This window comes from Rhinoraja longicauda, chromosome 14, assembly GCF_053455715.1.
Source record: "Rhinoraja longicauda isolate Sanriku21f chromosome 14, sRhiLon1.1, whole genome shotgun sequence".
NCBI lineage: Eukaryota > Metazoa > Chordata > Chondrichthyes > Rajiformes > Arhynchobatidae > Rhinoraja > Rhinoraja longicauda.
Window position 1 is genome coordinate 18242443 of NC_135966.1, and position 21272 is coordinate 18263714.

At 40.6% G+C, this 21272-nt stretch overlaps 1 protein-coding gene across 3 annotated transcripts in view; it reads left to right on the plus strand.

The window, feature by feature from the left end:
• The first annotated feature begins 573 nt into the window (after window positions 1–573).
• Window positions 574–21272, plus strand: part of pdlim7 (PDZ and LIM domain 7) — a 125445-nt gene continuing 104746 nt past the window's right edge. For all 3 annotated transcript variants that reach the window (XM_078411091.1, XM_078411093.1, XM_078411092.1), the window contains exon 1: window positions 574–937. In XM_078411091.1, coding sequence (XP_078267217.1) covers window positions 842–937 — 96 coding nt within the window. In that variant the 5' untranslated portion in view covers window positions 574–841. The remainder of the gene's footprint in view (window positions 938–21272) is intronic.

The following is a 21272-nucleotide window of genomic DNA, read 5'->3' on the forward strand; positions in this document are numbered from 1 at the left end:
ATTGGTAGTATCAGAGCAGTTAAACAAACAAAAGAAGAGGAACAAGTTGGCCATCTGATGTAAAAGTTCAGTTGCATCCCAATTTCATCGGATTTCCTGCAATACATGTCTACACTGATAATAAGCTGTGTCGTAACTTTGGGTTGTTGGAACGGGCAAGTTTCTCTCAATTGATTGAAAATGAGATATTTTAAGATTTCAAAACCAGCACAACAAACTTAATGCAGTCTATTGCCATTCATTAAAGTTTGCCTGCTTTTTTGTTGTTGTGGGGGGGTGGTAAAGAAGTGGGGTGTGGGTTTAAAAAACCCAGACTGCCCGCAGTCTGCAGAAGGGGGAGGCAGCAATGTCTCAAGTCGTCTCCCACACCCTCTGCGGTTTGCATTTGCAAACGCCGCCGGGGCTTTAATCTTCTCCCTTGCTTCGTTTTCTTTTTTAAAAAAACTGGACGGGAAATGGCAGTGACGTGTTGTGTGGCGTTTTTGAATTCCCTGGCGTGAGTCATAAAAAAGTGCTGAAATTGTTGGTGTAGTTTTACACGCCTTATATAGCCTCGAAGTGCAGAGCTGTCATTCTCAGCGGGATAAAGCGAGTAGTTGCTGCACGGTTATACCTTCCCCCTTCTCCTTCTCCACGGGCATCGTCCTCCTTATTTCAATCCTCAAATTTGTTTCCTGCAAAGCCCCCCTCCTTAACCCCCCCCCCCCTCCTTCCTCCCTCCAAACTAAGTTCCCCAACCTGCTCTTTAAGCAAGCGGCGAACTTTTAAGTTCTGTTTCTTTTGTTGTTATTATTTTGTGCCCCCCATCCAAACAACAACAACAACAACAACAACAACAACGATGGACTTGTACAAGGTGACCCTGGAAGGACCGGCTCCGTGGGGGTTCAGACTGCAGGGAGGAAAGGACTTCAACAAGCCTTTAACCATGTCCAGGGTGAGAGAGACATGTCTTCCCCCTCCCTGCGTGTTACCCGCTTCAGACGCTGTTGGTGGTGAAATAAGTTTAAAAAGTTTTTTTTTAAAAAAATTGTGTTGCGAGCCGTCATCCCGCGAGTGCAAACGATTCGAGGCGGCAAACACGCACACTTGTAATTGCATTTTGCATGTATGGAATCGCAGATCACTCTTGGAGGGTTTCAAAGCACGCCCTGTGTTGTAGGGAGTGCTGGAGGCGTTTGGAAGCGGAGGCGAGGCGTGAAGTCAAACCTGGTTCAGCTGTAAGCTGTAACCCCGACAGGTCAGGGCCACATGGGTTCACGTTTTCAATGCAGACCCGTGAAATCACCCTGCCGGTGTTTCGCGTTGGGGCCGGGGGAGCGCTCACAACCAGCAGAGTTTTTCCCCAAGTTTGAAGGGACCCGAAGTTATCAATGTAACTCGAGGTGATAGTGCGACACGAAATAGTATCTTAAAATCTCGGTATCGAAAACGCATTCCAGAGTGAATCTTGCATATCAGGAATGCACAGGGATTAGTGAAAGACTGAAACTTCCAGTGCACTGGGAACTGGCAGTGTAAACCGATCCCGTCTCTCTGGGGAGACGACGAGCAGCTCCTTCCCTTGTTTTTCTTTGTATGGACCAGATTAGGTCATTGTCACCCCAAATCCTGTTTAATTTGTGTCCAACAACACGTATGTTGCAGTCTGAGGCAAATGTTTGGGCTGGCATTAAAATGTAATGTGTGCTGAATTGGTGAATATCCCCTCCAGTAGTGTTACATACTTCCTGTGTATTTGCTTTGATTCCTCAAAGGTTAAGTAAATGTTCTGTTCTTTTAAGTGTTGGCTTTTTAGTCCACGAATTTTACCTTTGGATAAATCCGAAATAATGTGTTGATTCCAAAAGGTTCTCGACAATGAATTGCTTATGAACGATTTATGAATTGACCAGTTTTAGTTTAGGTAATTTTGTGTTGCTCCTTTTAAATGTTATCACAATGCTGAAAATCCAAGTGCTTTTATGGATAAAGTTTGGTTACTAATCTGCCCTTATGATCTTTAAAGTGCAAAGAAGATTTGTTCATCATGACCAGATATGGGCAAGTGTTTATGCACGAGAAACAGAATACAACTCCATATAGGTATCAAATCAAATTATTGAAATGGTTGTTTCTTGTGGCTACATGTTTATGGTGTTTCCATATATGTACTTGATCCCTTTTTATGTGGTTGTTTGCATAACTTAGTTCAAGGTGTATTGACATCTGAATGTTGACTTCAATGCCCTAACTGGTAATCTTGCTCTGATTTAAATTCAGGAATTTTGCACTGGTTAAAGTATATAAATCTTCCAGTCTAGAAAGCACTTTGAAATTGTACAAACAGAAGTCTGACAGAGGGAACAGCTGAATGTGACCTATAAATGGTAGAAATTCTCGGTATACTAAAACAAATTCTAGTCTCATGTCATGCACATGGCATTCTCTTATTTGTACATCAATCTCTTTCTTTAGTTTATCCCATTTTCTGCACATTTTCGCTCCTCACATTCTCTGCTTTCCCATATGAAACCCTGGCACACCCATTGCACTGGTTCTCCTTGCTGCTCTCCTCACAGGCCCACCTCATTGCATATCCCTCCACTCTTTCCCTCCATATCTTTTCACCCCCTTTCTTTACTCTGTACCATTACACACTCTACTGCTCCACTGCCTTCTTCTTTCTTCAAACCATACTCCCCTTGTTTTATCTCTTCCCCCTACTTTCTCTTTTTTCTCCCCATCCCAACGCGTGTATCTCTTGTTCTCACCGTGCGCCTCTCTCATGTAAACGCTTTTCCAAAGTGGAAAACTAATATTTTAGCCATGAGTTGATCCAAGTATGATGGTGCATTCAACTTCCTTGGAGCACTATTGAACTAAACGGTCTAAGAATTACAAGAAAAAACGTTCATTAAAAAATATGAGATATAATGGAATATTAGGAAAAAAAATTTTTTAAAAAGTTTTTATACAGACTAAATATATGGTGTTTTAAAGTTTTTTTTTAGAAATAAATCGTAGAATGGTCCAATTGTGCTGCTGTTTGAAAACCATTCTAATTTAAATGAGGATGGAATTGGTAGTCCTAGAACATTGCTGCAGTAATTGGTAAGACTGATCTGCAAACAGTGGGTTAATGCGTGTACAGGCTTTGCAATTCTCCTGAGCCAAAAATGTTCCAGCGGGAATGTTAAATGGTAAAAATGAGGTTAGAGTTTCATTGCAATCCAATTTTTTCTGACAGAAGGGAAATTGAACCAATAGTTGAGCCAAGAGCTTGTTAGCTATGTGAACTATCATGTTTAAAAAAAACCTACCAGTTACAACATGTAAATTGTGTTGCAATTCTAAAAAGTGTAGGTTAATTTATCACGGACAAACTACTTTCCGAGGTGGGATTTACAAACATGGTGTGCATTTTTCTTGAACATTTACTTTAGATTGTTAGGAAATGTGCAGATCATTAAATTTGAAGTGTGTTACTAATGTCTTAGTGTGAGTGAACTGTAGTTATATCGAGTTATTGCAAAAGATGGTGTCAATTGTGTGGCATGGTCCTTTAATTGCTGTATATGGTTGGCAAATGTTCAATGACATTTTTGATTTCCATGACTGAAAAGTTGTGCAAAACTGGTCTATAGATTTGTCAAAGTGAGATATTTAACACAAATTGAGGATTGACAGCCAGAATAATTTTATCTGGATGAAATTCAAATCACAAACTGTCCTTTGAATTACTTTTTAGTATTCTCTCTCCAATGCTTACTAGTTTTAAACACTTCTACAATGATAATGTGAATGTGCCAGCAAGGATTGTGACTTCAGCTATTAATTATATTGGCCATGCTCCAATGCACACAGTAATACCTTGAGGCAAATTAAATCACCCTGACCATTAAAATGAGAAATTCCAGACAAAGGTACTATACACTACTCAATGACACAGCTCCTACGTGGATTTAACTTGCTGATTCAGATCCATTTCTACAAGTGAATACATATTACTCATTGCAATTGATGCATCCATCACAGTAAAACATATCCATAGAAGGTATTATGTATAAAGTGGATGCCAGTCACTTTTGCCCGTTTCATTGCAAGACTTGGGAATAAACAATAAGGTTGGCCTTGCTAGTGAAACTATCTTCCCAAAAAAGGAATAGTTAAGGAAATGTTAATCTGACCTACAAGTACAAATGCACTTGATTAGTATGGGTGTCGGGGGTTATGGGGAGAAGGCAGGAGAATGGGGTTAGGAGGGAGAGATAGATCAGCCATGATGGGCCGAAAAGCCTAATTCTGCTCCTATCCCTTATGACCTTGTATAGACATAAGAATATATTGTCTATTCTTTATGGATAGACATTATACATAGTTGGGATTACTTTAAAGTGGGATTCGTTTAATTCTGCATTATGGTCAGCATAGACATCGGGTGCTGAAGAGCCTGTACCTGTGTTGTGCTGTTTTATGTTTGCAAATCTAAGTTTTCATTACAGACACCTTGCATTTCTATGTGCTTGTTTCGTTCATATAATGCTATTGTGGGAGAACACAGTATTCATTGATAGGAATACATAGTACTGAACTTAAAAGAATTAGGTAAGACAAGATAATAACTGTGTGCATATAGCATATTTAACATATTCAACGACATTGTTAACTTATTTGATAGAGTTTTATTGCCCTCCTTGGTCATTCTCAATCTGCACCTCAATTTTTCAACAATTAGACCTTAAAATCGCAATTTAAAGTTGCCTTTTGTTTCCAGGACTAATACAGTTGATTGATATTAGCATAAATTTATTTTATTTTATTTGTTTCCTTTTGTCTTTGTTTGGTGTTGTTTTGAATGCATCAAGCCAAATCTGGGAAATTTCCTATCCCCTTGAGATGCTTTCTGCTATTACCATCTCTGCTATAATCAGCTCTGGCAATGACATAATGATATATAGTGATGCTATAATGGAGTATACCATGGCACCGCTTTCCATTTTGAGGGCTAAAGTAATGGTCAGTCTCGTCTGGAGGTAACAAATGCATGGGTGAGGGTTTTGTTAGAAGAAGCCGAAGGCTGTGGGGAAGAGAACATGGACATAAACAGACTTAGTGGGTGCAGAGGGCTTTGAAACTGAAGGTTGGCTCAGAGTCTGGGGGTGGGGCGCATAGACGCTGGCTTTCGTTTTCCCAAGATTTACTAAGGACCACATTTTCTCAGCCTCTGCAGGATTTTGGCCAGGTAATACTGTATGACAGATCATGGTAGTGGAAGCGATCATGACCTTTTATAAGCAAAAATATAGAAGCACAACTAAATAATCAATTCAAAAGATTAGTCATTCGACATTTAACAGTGCTCCGCAGAACTATTTTGATTATGAACTTGGGTTTATTTTGTAGTTTGATCAATATTATCTAGAAAATATATTTCAAAATTTGGAGCCTGGTTATTGACACAGATTTATGGTAGGATTTTTTTTTTTTAAGATTGGTAATGCGCTGTATTTGTAACTGAATCTGTCACTGGTAGAAATATGTTGGATGCGTTTATACTTTCGATGTAGTTGTGTATTTATTAAGTAAACCTATCGCCCTGAAAAAAACAAAGTAGTGTATTGGGAATCTGAAGAAGTATATGGTTTTGTAGAATGGTATTCTTCCGTGTTGTCTGCTTGCACATGGAATGGCGATTATTTCACTCTACTCTTCAATAGAGCCCTATGAATAGTGGAAAACCATTTTTGAACATCTCATGAATAGCCAACATCTTTTTTCTGGGGTGCTCATTTAAAAAGAAAATTTCTGGCCCGATTGATATTCAAATGTTTTCTTGCATGTTACAAAATGTGACATTGGCTGCTCTGCATCCTGGTGAAGAGTGGCTCATCTCCTGGTGGCAGTAGAATGTTGATGCTTAGAAGATGTGGCATTAGTGGTGGTGTTGAAGATCGAGGGCAGCGGTGGAGTTGCTGCCTTACAGTGCGTGCAGCGCCACAGAACCGGGTTCGATCCTGGTTCTATCTGTACGGCGTTTGTATGTTCCTCCCGTGACCGTGTGGTTTTCTCTGATATCTTTGGTTTCCTCCCACACTCCAAAGACGTACAGATATGTAGGTCCAATGGCTTGGTATATGTGTAAATTGTCCCTAGTGCGTAGGATATTGTTAATGTGCAGGGATGGCTGGTTGGTGCAGACTTGGTGGGCCGAACGGCCTGTTTCTGCGCTGTGTCTTCAAACTGAACTAAAAGATAAGTAGCCTTTTTTTTCTTGTTCAGGATAATCTTTACTGATCAGTTTAGTTAAGAGATACAGCGTGGAAACAGGGCCATCAGCTCACCGAGTCCGCAACGATCACCTGTACACTCGTTCTATCACACTTGGGACAATTTACAGAAGCCAATTAACCTACAAACCTGTACGTGTTTGGAATGTGGGAGGAAACAGGAGCACCTGGAGAAAACCCACGAGGTTACAGGGGGAATGTATAAACTCCGCACAGACAGCATTTGTAGTCAGGATTGAACCCGGGTCTGGTGCTGTGAGGCAGCAACTCTACAGCTGTGCCACCCTGGTTCTGTGAATGTTGCTGCTCTCTGGACTGCTCGGGAGGAACAGTTTTATTGCACGATTGAGTGGGGCGGACTACTGAAGTCCACAGAATATGAAACTGAAGCAGTTGAAGATCATCATTCCCTCCGACACTGGGCATTAGTTTATAAACCAATCCCTTAGATCAATAAATTTCAGAAATTAAATTTAAGTAAGTCAATAAATAAATATTGAGTGACATTCAACAAAAGATTTTGGTAATTGGAGGTCCTTGGTGCCCTATAGTTCTGATGACATCCCAATAAACCAGCAGTCACACTGAGAAATGTTCATAAACATCTTTTTTTAAATGTATTTGTATTGTAAAATCTATTATTCTGAAATATCTGAGAATTGATTAACCTACCTTAATCTTTTAAAGGTCAGAGCTGCCTATTGATCATTGCTGACCATTGCATTAAACATTAATTAAGATCTCGTTCAATAACTTTTAATATTGTCAGGGGGTTTTGCAGCAAGACAAGTTTATAAATATCTTCTCACCAATTCCACTGATTTTGATCCCAATAGAGAAGGCTGCAAAATATCTTGACAGTGCATCCACAAATTAGGATTGAATCACACGGAAACTGGTTTTGGCAAGATTTGGATTGGACAACTTTGCTGCATAGACTGCTATTTCTGTGCAGATAAAAAACAGCTTTGTTTATTGGTATTGGGAATATGCATTATTCTGCTGAAATATGTCTATTATATAATTTACATGGAATTTATGTGGATATTGGGCATACATGAACTCTACCTGGAGATGTGAGACTGTAGATGTTGGCGTCTTGATCAAAAACAACATGCTCGATGAACTCAGTGGACTAGCAGCATCTGTGGAGGGAAATGGATGTGCAACGTATTGGGTTTGGACTCTTCTTCAGACTGAAACATGTCTGCCCATTTCCCTCCACAGATGCCGCCTGATCTGCTGAGTTCCTCTTGCATTTTGTTTCTGAGATCTACATTGGTAGTGTGGGAGCCATTTGTGTTTACTAGCTGTCTTAGCATATTATATTATTTTGTATCTTGCTGTATTATTTTTGGACACTTGGGGGTTGTCGTAAGATGAATACATAAAGGGCATATATGAACTGGGTGGAGCCAGAATTATGAGTATAATTGGGAATGCAGTGATGTGATGCGTCAGACACGAGAGGAGCTTGGCAAGATACAATTCTTACCAAATCTATGACGGGAGAAATACGAATCTGTTTGTATTACTACTTCAATAAATGACTAATTAAACGGAAACGTCGTGAAGATCTCTCTTGTTGTTTGCATCAAGAATGATCACTCCACTCCTCCATGAAGTGGTGACTAGAGGAGACGACTCGATGGGAAGTGGTGACTCGATGGGAAGGATCAAAGTTGCCACTATGGGTAGTTCTGGAACAAAAGGCCGATTTGGTATTGTTTTCTGTGGCAAACTGTTTAATTGCAGTGCAGGAATGTACCTGTACTCCACAAGTCAATCCTGCTGAAGCCTTGGAAAAATATTTTATTTTAATACAAGAATTATGCATTGTAAGTAAGATTTTCCATTGTATTCAGTATGTGACCAGTAGATTTCATTGTTGTGTGCTTGGTGTGGGGGGGCTGATATTTAAATTTGACTGACCAGAAATGAAGTCTATTTTCCTACCAATTCTGGCTGAGTTTGTTCTGGACGTGCAATTAGAATGTCTGAGTACTGTGGATTGATTACGATCATTCCTCCAGGATGACTTTTTTCTTGGAATTCCAATTATGTTCTCTGCACAAGGATGCAAACAAAGTGAGGCATTTTGAAATCGCCGAACAAATGTTGAGTACATTTATCATGAAGCAATAAAAATGCAGGAATGCCTTAGCCAAGATACTGACTACAGACTTTTCCTCTGTACCTTTATCTGTTCCTGTTGTTTGAGCATCCACCTCAAAAACATTGCCCGTCTCCGTCCATCCCTCTCCTCCACAGCTGCAGAAACCCTCATCCACGCCTTCATCACCTCCCGTCTGGACTACTGCAACAGCCTCCTCTATGGCTCACCCTCAAAAATCATCAGTAAACTTCAATACATTCAAAACTCCGCTGCCCGTCTACTCACCCACTCCCCGATCCGTGACCATATCACCCCGTCCTTTACAAACTCCACTGGCTCCCCATCCCCCAGAGAATCCAGTACAAAATCCTCCTCATGACCTACAAAGCCCTCCATAACCTGGCCCCATCCTACCTGACTGACCTCCTCCACAGGCACACTCCCACCTGCACCCTCCGCTCTGCTGCTGCCAATCTCCTGTCCCCCCCCATCCGGACCAAACTCAGATCCTGGGGGGACAGGGCTTTCTCCATCGCTGCTCCCACCCTATGGAACTCACTACCCCAAACCGTCAGAGACTCCTCACTCACCACATTCAAAACATCACTGAAGTCTCACCTGTTCAGCACTGAAGGTCACCTCACCTTCTGTCTCCTTTTTCTGTTCGTTTACTTATTTATCTATTTATTCACTTCTCTATGTTCTAGAAATCCCTGTAAAGCGTCTTTGAGTGTTTGAAAAGTGCTATATAAATGTAATGCATTATTATTATTATTATTATTATCTCTGTGTCATTTTATCATTGGATATTTTATTTTATCTTATCTTATTTAGACATTATCTTATTTTCTTGAGCCCTTGCTATTTTGGCATCTTGTATTATATTTAAAATGTTGGATTTTGTTTAAATGGCTTGTATTTCCTATGTGTGCTTGGCCTAGTCTGGGGCATTTGAATTTTCCTCAAATTCTCATTCTAATTCAAATGGACGTAGTCAGCTTGAGTATGTGACTATTCTGTGGAACAACTAGTGAGATGCGTAATGTCCAGAATTGGGATCTGCTCATGGGCTTTATTGATTTCTCAATGCCTTTGATCAGTAATCATGAAGTCTTGTAATGATGCGTGCCAGAATTGGTTCTCTCCACATAATATGGTTCTAAGGCATTCACATGATCATATTACTTGCAGTGTTGTGTGTAATGGTATGGAGATGGTTCCATTAACCATCCAAATTTAGGCTAAACAATATTGTGGCGTTGCCCCAGATATGAAGTCTATTTTCCTACCAGTTGTTCTAGCTGTCTTTTTAAAGACTGCCTCCTCACAGGAATTGACATAAAGTATTGGAAGGATGGATAGTTCATTAATCTTAAAGTTTATGTACAAAGACTAGAGCCTTCAAGGCATCCACAACTGATATTCAGTATACCTTCAACTTGCACTGGATTTTCTTTTACACAAACGTGGTTTAGCCTAGGATTCTCAATTCAATGAACGACTATTGTACTCAATTTATTTGCCTCAGGATATGCACGTAGCCAAACACTAATAAACCGTTCACAGACAGGGCTTTGAGATAGTCGAGCAATTCTATTTCTTAGTAGCTATAGCTTGGTTGGCTGAATCGATCCTCGTACACAATCTCCTGGACCCAACATCAATGAAGAAGGGTCTCGACCCGAAATGTTACCTATTCCTTTTCTCCAGAGATGCTGACTGACCCGCTGAGTTACTCCAGCTTTCTGTGTCTATCATTTATAGATGTCAGTATTTCATCTTCCCAACAATTGCTGTACTTCCAATTTACCCACAGTCAAAGATCCCATGGTAGCCAAGCAAAGCAGATCTAGAGAAAGCTGGTGTAGACATTGCAAGGAACTGTTGAATTACCTCAATTGCACCACATCTATCAAGCAGTGGCCTGCTTCAGGGGCAAGCATTTGGTCTTTGAAATTGGGAGGAAAAAAAAGGGGAAGAGAAAGATGCCCAATAAGCAGCTGGCATGAAATGCCTGAAGGCTCCTGACCCGAAGTGTCACATATTAGCATCCTCCACTGATCCTAATGGGTCTAACCCACTGAGTTACTCCAGCACTTAGTGTTTTATTTAAGATTCCAGCACCTACCTTCTTCAGGCAGGTTTGTTGTTCGAGCATTGTATAGTCATCTCTGGGCCAATCAGTGATACTATGTTAGAGACAATGCTGAAATTGAGTTATTGCTGCTGACCTGTTTATGCCGTGTGAAGTGTGTAAGAAGGAACTGCAGATGCCGGTTGAAATGGAAGATAGACACAAAAAGCTGGAGTATCTCAGCGGGACAGGCAGCATGGGTCTCGACCCGAAACTTCACCCATTCCTTCTCTCCAGAGATGCTGCCTGTCCCGCTGAGTTACTCCAGCTTTTTGTGTCTTATCTATGCCTTGTGAACTATTTTCTTCTACTGAATTGTTTGAATCTGTAATTTTAATTTCTTGTGTTGAGTCAGTATAATGGCCCAGAAATTCCTTGACACTTGTAATATATTTGTGCCACATGCAGAGGAATTTAATTAAATGCAATGTGTGGTTCGTGCAAGAGAGCAAATTACTTCAGGGGTTTCCCATGCACGTGATACAATTATTTCTTGAGATGCCTGAATGTGGCCTGTAATGACAAATATGTTAAATGCATGTTTTAACATCATCTAAAAATTCTTGAGCTCACGCTTGGCCAGTGAAGGTGGAGATTTTTTTTCATGCATTGTTTTCACAATGGTTATGTGGTCTACCTTAATGTAACTTAGAAGCTGTATTTCTTGGCTGAATACCAAGGAGTTAAATGCATGGATCCTCTTGCATTTAAGTATCATTTTAAGATAGACACAAAGTGCAGGAGCAACTCTTCGGGTCAAGCATCATCACTGGAGGAAAGGAACTGGTGTTGTTTCAGGTCGGAATTTTTCTTCAGGCTGAAAGTAGGGTGGAGTGGGGGAAACTGGAGGTAGGAGAAGACCAGAACAAATCGGGCTGGCAGGGGAAGAGGTGACAACGAAAGGATACAGGGAGGCCAATAGTGGAACTAGTAGGGTGAGCTGTACAATGGGAAGAGGAGTTAAAATGTTTGGCAACCAGGAGATCATGTAGTCCAGGGCAAACTGAGCGTAGGTCTTCAGCGAAACGATCGCCAGTCTATGTTGGTCTTGCCGATATATTATTTCTTGAGATGCCTGAATGTGGCCTGTAATGACAAATATGTTAAATGCATGTACAAAGACGAACAGGTATGTAGGTTAATTGGCTGGATAAATGTAAAAATTGTCCCTAGTGGGTGTAGGATAGTGTTAATGTACGGGGATCGCTGGGCGGCACGGACTTGGAGGGCCGAAAAGGCCTGTTTCCGGCTGTATATATATGATATGATATGATATGATATGATATATAGGAATATAATTTTTTGATGTTAACTTGCCCTTGTCTAAATCAATCTTCTGTTGTCCTCTCTGATCTCTTGCCCCCAGATCTTAAGCCAACCTTCCCTGATACTTCAGTATCCCAGCTGAACCTCCGACCACCATGGTAGCGGAGGTAATGTGGGAAAAGCCTTTGCGCAAACTACACAGGGCTGATTTTACTACACACACGGTAGCTGAGCTACAAGCAGACCCGTTTCTAACAGTGTATCTCCTGCTTGATGCATTGTCATACTTTGTAAATAGGGGAGCCATTAAAGTTCAGACAGTGATCTATGACAAATAGACATTCCAGAGTCAAATAAATCATTCAAAGAATCTGACCTGGTGTTTTTTTAACACTTCAACCATTACATTTTGCCCATTTGAAAACTAACTTAATTTTCTCCCTGAGTCATAACTATATTTTCTCAAATAGGTTGGAAAAACGTCTCATAACTTTCTACTTGTCTCCCCTAAGAGTAATTTTAACTTGAGCTCCAAGTTAGATAACATTTCCTGGAAAGAACAGCTAGGGCCAGAAAACTCAAAGCAAAGAACGTTGATGTTTTTAACATTCTGTTTTAGTGAGCTTATAGATCAAGAAGAATTGAAATATTCTGCCTGTCCTTGCAAGGATTATGTTGGCTTTGAGTTTCCTCCCTTGTGCAGAATCACTCACTCGAAGCTCTCACCATATTCATTGTTTGGGATGTGGGGAAACGCTCGTGGCTGAGAAACAGAATTATGCTGGCAATGCTCCACAGGTCAGACAGCACCTGTGGAGACGGGAATAAAACTAATATTTCATGTGGTCCATCATTCACCAGGTGCTGCTCAGCCCATGCCAGCAAGTTCTTGACTATGGTGATGGCAACAGCTTTAATTCCTGGCAGTTTTGTTACAAAATCAGCATGCTACTGAAGGTGGCCAGTAAGAGGTGTTTAAGACTCTGTTGCTCTACTTGACTGAAATATGCTTGTTTTACCACATGTGCACCTGGGAACTGAACAAACCAGCATTGTTAAGCTTTGTAACATTATGACACAGTTCTGGTGAATCTGGGGGGAGCTATTTAATTGAAATTGACATAAATGTTATTTTGGATTGAGTTCAATTATTTTTCTGCAGGATATTGGCATCTGAATGTTAACTGACTTTGCAAATAATATTGTGAATATTATTAATTTATAGCTTTGTTCTGAGTTGACCATTCATCAATGGATTTCACTAATGTCTGATTTGCTTGTCAGAAATTAATATTATTACCCATTAGGACTTGACTATAAATATCCTTATTTGGTCTGCATTTGATTTTTCTACTGGTTAACATCAATCTTTATCATATCATATCATATCATATCATATATATACAGCCGGAAACAGGCCTTTTCGGCCCTCCAAGTCCGTGCCGCCCAGTGATCCCCGCACATTAACACTATCCTACACCCACTAGGGACAATTTTTACATTTACCCAGCCAATTAACCTACATACCTGTACGTCTTTGGAGTATTTATCAATGGAATACTTTTACTGAGGCAACTTAAAGTTGGCATTAGACTCTGACTTAACAATATTGCATTCACAGTCAAGTGAGGGAAAGTTTACTTTATCTCAGAAATATTTCATAATATATTTCATATTTCATAATATTTCATAAGGGCGGCACGGTAGCGCAGCGGTAGAGTTGCTGCTTTACAGCGAATGCAGCGCCGGAGACTCAGGTTCGATCCTGACTACGGGTGCTGTACTGTAAGGAGTTTGTACGTTCTCCCCGTGACCTGCGTGGGTTTTCTCCGAGATCTTCGGTTTCCTCCCACACTCCAAAGACGTACAGGTATGTAGGTTAATTGACTGGGTATATGTAAAAATTGTCCCTAGTGTGTGTAGGATGGTGTTAGTGTGCGGGGATCACTGGGCGGTGCGGACTTGGTGGGCCGAAAAGGCTGTTTCCACGCTGTATCTGAAATATGAAATATGAAAAATAATAAAATAATATAACTATTTGTTAAGTATGATTATTGAGATTGGCATAGAAATCAAAAAGACATAGTGCTGGAGTAATTCAGCAGGTCAGGCTGCAGAGTTACTCCAGTGGGTAAATTAGTTTGACCCACTGAGTTACTCCAGCCCTTTGTGTCTTTTGGCATAAACCAGCATCTGCAATTCCTTGTTTCTCGCGATTTATCTTGTATGTATTATGATAGCACTGCATATGCATTTTATATTCTGCTTCCAAAATTTAAATCTTTGAAGTCAGTGTAATCAAATTGTGGGTGCTGTGTTTAATACTTTGATTATGATGTGCATTCAACATCTGTGAATTGGGGTCTGAGGGTGAATTTCTATCCATAATCAGTGCATGCTAAGAGGGGTCAAAGTAGCCCCGGGATTAAATACATTTCGAAGCTCTCTAAAAAAGCTCCCTTTTTCATGTAAAATGCTTGATGGAGATTGATAGCTTTGTTTGGTCAACAATGCCATTATCACATTGTATCATGCAACAAACGGGATTGTCAGTGGTCCCGAGATTGATGTTGCTCTTTTTAAAATTGTTGTAATGCCGCCTTCCTTGAGTCAATGTGATATGTGCTTTGCTCCGCAAGAGCATTGTGGTAAAATGCTCAATTGTGGGCAAAATTGGTAGATGCTTTGGCTCCATGGATTTAAGTTTTGGGAAGTTTCTAACTTGGAAAGAGAGATGTGGATCCTGTTGCTCTGGTTTTCATTTGAACACAATTCTGTTCGTGAATTGAAATACAAAGCAGGAAATTTCAGCCTCTGAAAAGGCACCTGAGGTTTACAAAGAGATCGTCTGACCTGAATAGAGAGTATTTCCTTTCAGAAGCCTGGAGATGACGCAGTGATTATTTCATTACACCATGCTTCTATTTTATTGCAGCATGCTTCTTTAAAGAAAGAATGTGATTAATTTTGTTTCACTGTTTGCCATACTGGAATTGAATCTGTCTCCATTATACCACTCTACTGCCACAGACACTAACCAACTGCTTCATAATGGAAAAGTTTGTCTTTGTCTCACTTTCCTTCATTCTACATCCTTCACCATTTGACCTCCACCCCCTCCCCACCTCCTCTTGCTATTGTGAAGAGTTTCTCCCATTTGTTCTGTCTAAACCTTTCATCGTTTTATCCTCCCAAACTCCTCTTCCAAAGAGAACCAGCTTCTCCAATTTACCTTTGTAACTACATTTCCTCTTTCTTGGAGTTATTCTAAATAATCTTTGTTCCTTCAAATGGACTGTCTTTTCACAAAGTATAATGTGAAGGAATTTTCGGTATTTAAAAAAAACAACTGAATATCTCTCTTTGCAACTTCATCTCTTAATTCATTTTGCTTCCAATATTTCTGCAAACTTTTGTAACTGATTCGTTGGAACCCTGCCTGCCCCCAGCAGTTTGTGTAATTTTTTTTCAAAGTAACTGTGTTCTTGTATGAAACTTGATAACCAGAAATGTAAAGCTTGGCATTGTGATGCCCCACTTACAGAGAAATTGAAATATGATGCATTTCAAGTGCCAGCTACTGTAGAAGCAAGTATGAGGGAGAAAGTGTGTATTTTAGTGAACAATGTGAAGTGGACACATGAACAATAAATGTGGTTGGTAGGTTTATTATTGTTATGTGTACTGAGATACAGTGAAAATCCTTGCTTGCCTGCTGTCCAGGCAAATCATACCAGACATAAGTGCTCTGAGGTACAGTAAGAGAAAAAAAAATAGATTGCAGAATATAATGTTACAGCTACAGAGAAAGTGCAGATTAAAAAAGGTTGAATCTTTTTAATCCCTTCGTGAGCAGGAGCTAGAACGGAACAAAAGATAGCACGAGAGGTTAAAGGAGAAGACTCTGGCCATGAGAGTCTATTCCTTGCCATTTTCAAGAGTTACGCTTGTACCTCCATCCTGATGAGAGGCAATGAATTTGTAGTTTAATTTAGCGATACAGCATGGAAACGGGCCATTTGGCCCACCGAGACTGTACCGAGCACTGATCACTGGTACACTAGTTCTATCCTACACTAGGGACACTTTACAGATGCCAATGCAGCTCCAAATCTGCACATCTTTTGGAATGTGGAAGGAAACCAGAGCACCTGGAGAAAATCCATGCAGTCACAGCGAGAACATACAAACTCTATACTGACAGCACCCGAGATCTGGTTCGAACCTAGGTCTTGGGTGCTGTAAGTTACTAACACTATTGCTGCACCACCATGCTGCCCAAGGTTTAAACTTTTTTTGTGAAGTATTGCCTGCGACATCTTGTCTCATTTGAGCATTCAGTTGCATTAATTATTCCACCAGCTAGAGGATTGCATGGATGAGGCTGTGGCTGAATGCAGCAAACCATTGCTGTCTTTTGGCCCTAAAGTTTAACAATATTCCCATTGCTCATTCCTTCATCAAACAACTTTTAATCCTAAACCCACTTGGGTTGAAGAGCTGCAATAAGAGTGATTGGGAGATCAGGAAGGAATTCATCCTTGGTGTATGAGTGTCTGATAACGGGGGCAAAGAAGATGTTCTTGAATATGACACTGTGCTTTCGAGCTTTTGTATCTTCAGCCCTGTGGAAAGAATGACCAGGGTATGAGTGGTCCTTGATTATGAAGACTACTTTCCCAAAACAGCATGAAGTGTGGATTGGATTGATGTGGCAGGGATAGAGGGAAGAGAGGCTAGTTGGCTGTCCCGCTGAGTTACTCCAGCATTTTGTGTCTATCTTTGGTGTTACAGACTGGACTGTGTCCAGGCTTTAGTTTGCTTTTTTGGCTGTAGTGTCATTGTAACTGAAGGACAGGCAGCATCTCTGGAGAGAAGGAATGGGTGACGTTTCGGGTCGAGACCCTTCACCACTGGGCGGTGTCATTGTAACTGTTTACCAGGGGAAATTGGTGCTGATATTTACACTGAGGTAATTGAATAATAGACAATAGAAAATAGGTGCAGGAGAAGGCTATTCGGCCCTTCGAGCCAGCACCGCCATTCAATGTGATCATGGCTGATCATTCTCAATCAGTACCCCGTTCCTGCCTTCTCCCCATACCCCCTGACTCCGCTATCCTTAAGAGCTCTATCTAGCTCTCTCTTGAATGTATTCAGAGAATTGGCCTCCACTGCCCTCTGAGGCAGAGAATTCCACAGATTCACAACTCTCTGACTAAAAAAGTTTTTCCTCATCTCTGTTCTAAATGGCCTACCCCTTATTCTTAAACTGTGGCCCCTGGTTCTGGACTCCCCCAACATTGGGAACATGTTTCCTGCCTCTAACGTGTCCAACCCCTTAATAATTTTATACGTTTCGATAAGATCCCCTCTCATCCTTCTAAATTCCAGTGTATACAAACCTAGTCGCTCCAGTCTTTCAACATACGACAGTCCCGCCATTCTGGGAATTAACCTAATAAACCTACGCTGCACGCCCTCAATAGCAAGAATATCCTTCCTCAAATTTGGAGACCAAAACTGCACACAGTACTCCAGGTGCGGTCTCACTAGTGCCCTGTACAACTGCAGAAGGACCTCTTTGCTCCTATACTCAACTCCTCTTGTTATGAAGGCCAACATTCCATTGGCTTTCTTCACTGCCTGCTGTACCTGCATGCTTCCTTTCAGTGACTGATGCACTAGGACACCCAGATCACTTTGTACGTCCCCTTTTCCTAACTTGACACCATTCAGATAATAATCTGCCTTCCTATTCTTATCACCAAAGTGGATAACCTCACACTTATCTACATTAAACTGCATCTGCCATGCATCCGCCCACTCACACAACCTGTCCAAGTCACCCTGCAACCTCATAGCATCTTCTTCACAGTTCACACTGCCACCTAGCTTTGTATCATCGGCAAATTTGCTAATGGTACTTTTAATCCCTTCATCCAAGTCATTGATGTATATTGTAAATAGCTGCGGTCCCAACACCGAGCCTTGCGGTACCCCACTAGTCACTGCCTGCCATTCTGAAAGGGACCTATTTATCCCCACTCTTTGCTTTCTGTCTGTCAACCAACTTTCTATCCATGTCAGTACCCTACCTCCAATACCATGTGCTCTAATTTTGCCCACCAATCTCCTATGTGGGACCTTGTCGAAGGCTTTCTGAAAGTCGAGGTACACCACATCCACCGGCTCTCCCCTGTCAATTTTCCTAGTTACATCCTCAAAAAATTCCAGTAGATTAGTCAAGCACGATTTCCCCTTCATAAATCCATGCTGACTCTGAACGATCCTGTTACTGCGATCCAAATGCTCCGCAATTTCGTCTTTTATAATTGACTCCAGCATCTTCCCCACCACTGATGTCAGACTAACTGGTCTATAATTTCCCGTTTTCTCTCTCCCTCCTTTCTTAAAAAGTGGGATAACATTAGCTACCCTCCAATCCACAGGAACTGACCCGGAATCTATAGAACATTGGAAAATAATCACTAATGCGTCCACAATTTCTAGAGCCACCTCCTTAAGCACCCTGGGATGCAGACCATCAGGCCCTGGGGATTTATCAGCCTTGAGTCCCATCAGTTTACCCAAAACTTTTTCCTGCCTAATGTGGGTTTCCTCCAGTTCCTCTGTCACCCTAGGATCTCTGGCCACTAGAACATCTGGGAGATTGTTTGTATCCTCCTTAGTGAAGACAGATCCAAAGTACCGGTTCAACTCGTCTGCCATTTCCTTATTCCCCATAATAAATTCCCCTGCTACTGTCTTCAAGGAACCTCTCAACCAATGTTACTGAGCTCTATCTCCTTTCTGTACTCAATTTTGTCACTGTTTGAGATCTGACGATCTGACTCACAAGAGTGGTGTCACCTTCAAAATTGTGAATGGAATTACAGTACAATTTGGCTGTAGGGTCATAGGATCTATAGTAAATGGTTGCATATGCAGCCTTGTTGGGCACCAGTGTGGAGAATTATCACCAAAAAGGTATTGTCCTTAGTGGTTGTGGTGTATGGGTTAGGAAGTCGAGGATCTGGTTGCAGAGTCTAACCCTTGGTATTTAAAGATTATTTTGGTTAGCGCAATGGCCTTGATGGCAGTTACAGTCAATAAATAGGAATCTCGTGCAGGCGTCATAGTTATCCAGATATTCCAGGTATGAGTAAAGGACCAGGGAGATGTTTGCCATGGACCTGTTGCAGAGGATTGCAATTTGTAGTTGATCAAGACGGTCTGGAAGGCTGGAGTCGATGTATTTCCTAACCAGTCTGTCGAAGCACTTAATGATGGTGAATGTCTGTGGGAATTATTATGTCGCAACCTTGTTTTGCATATTTTGCATTCCAAAGAATAAATTATTTTTATTGCTACCTCGTGTTTGTATTACTTCCATACATTAGACTATAGCCTCTTTTTGTTTTTGCTGCTTGTATTTAGTTTGTTCTGTATCGGAAGGAAGTACAGATGCTGCTTTAAACTGAAGATAGACACAAAATGCTGGTGTAACTCAACAGGACAAGCAGCATCTCTGGAGAGAAGCAATGGGTGATGTTTCGGATTGAGACCCTTCTTAAGGGTCTTGACCCAAAACTCATTCCTTCTCTCCAGAGATGCTGCTTGTCCTGCTGAGTTACTCCAGCATTTTATGTCTATCTTTAGTTTGTTCTGTGTTATTCATCATGTGGTTTGAACAGCATGTTTTGTTTGGGACAATGTGTGTTGGCAGTTACAAAATGTTAACATTTCTAACTTCTGAGGCAATTGATCTACCTTTCACCTCATGTGTCTGTTTTGTGGGCTCTTTTAAAAAGAAATCTCATACTATGCTATAAAAATGTTGCTCTTTGACGAGTGCTAAATTCATGCCACATTCTACAGGCTTGTGTATTCTACATTGTGATGAGATTGCTTGGAGAAGCAGCCAAACAAATGAGTAGAGTGATCTATTGAGTGTTTTATGAGTGAACCTTCCTGTGGATTTGCAAGCACTTGGGTTTCTTGATTTCATATTATTGTTAATACTAATATTATAGTTTAATATTAACGGATTTTATGAATACCCGGCCCAGTTTACCTTTCAATGCAAAAAAACATATAATGACAATAACACTTCCAACAGTAAGATGCAAAGTACAGAACATTGTACATTTTGAAGTATCTAGAGCACGTATACATAAACAAATATTCCCTTTTAAGTCAACGACCTAAGACGTTTTTGCCTTGCTGTGCTGTTTTCAGTAAGGGAATGTCAAAGGAAAGAGTTCCCTGGTTTCAATAAGGGAATGTAAAAGGAAAGCGTTCCCTGGCTTTAGTACCATCAGATTATACATGGGATGTAGCATGCAGGCATTTGATAGATTGAATGCCATTCCATCGTTAGACTTGCAGCTATCCTGAATTATTTCCATGGCTAATTTGCATTAAGATGTTTAACACATGAAATTTTAATCACTGATTGCACTAATTGTACATGGCACAGTGTATTTAATTTCAGGAATATTTATGGACGTGCAGTGTTAGGGCTTGCAGATTTATTTCCAGAAATAAGAGGATGGAGTTACACTTGCTGTAAGCCGACTCCTGAAGGACATTTCAATGCAGTGGCCATAAACAGCTGCAAGCCCTCTGCTAAATCCAAAGGAGCAATGAATTAACTTTTAAGAGATGCATATGCAAGATAAAACATTTGTATAACTTCTGGATTTCTTTGAGTTCAATGCAGGTGCTTTTTGTAAGTGATCTATGATTTTTGCTGCTCTACCTTGACTACTTAAATTTATGAAGAAAGGCTAATGGGAAGCACTCTCTTTTCTCCAGCAAGCTGAGCTGAACATCGGTGTTTGTGAGACTGTGTGTGTTTTCAATTAAATGAGTTCCTTGAAAAAATATTTTTTTGGGAAGGCAAACAATGAGTAATTGACCTTATCTTGTTTGTGTTGTGGTAGATTTGTAGATAAGTGTGCTTTGATGATTGAGCAGAAACTGCAGAAAAATATTTGATCTAAGTCATTAAGTTCATTATTTTTTTAAATATGTAAGCATCAAGTAAAATATTCTGTTAAGCAAGGCAATTTGATTTTTATAAGTGAACTGTAATCTGAAGATTGTCACAGATTTCATCCATTTTATTTGGGGGCCTAGTTTGTCTCTGTATTAAGTGCCATAGGTCCTCTAGTTATATACCCCGACTAGGCATCTGAACAAACCACTTATTGATACAAGAATGCACCAACAACTAGTCCAAAACTACTATCTCGCTCATTGGAGACCCTCAGACTTTACTAGCTTTATCTTGCACTAAATGTATTCATGTTATTCCCTTTATCATGTATCTGTGCACTGTGGATAGTTTGATTTTAATCATGTACTGTATTGTCTTTCTGCTGACCGGCTATCACGCAACAAAAGCTTTTCACTGTACCTCGGTACACATGATAATAAACTCAACTCAATGTGTGTTTCGCGTATGGGTAGGAAAACGCCC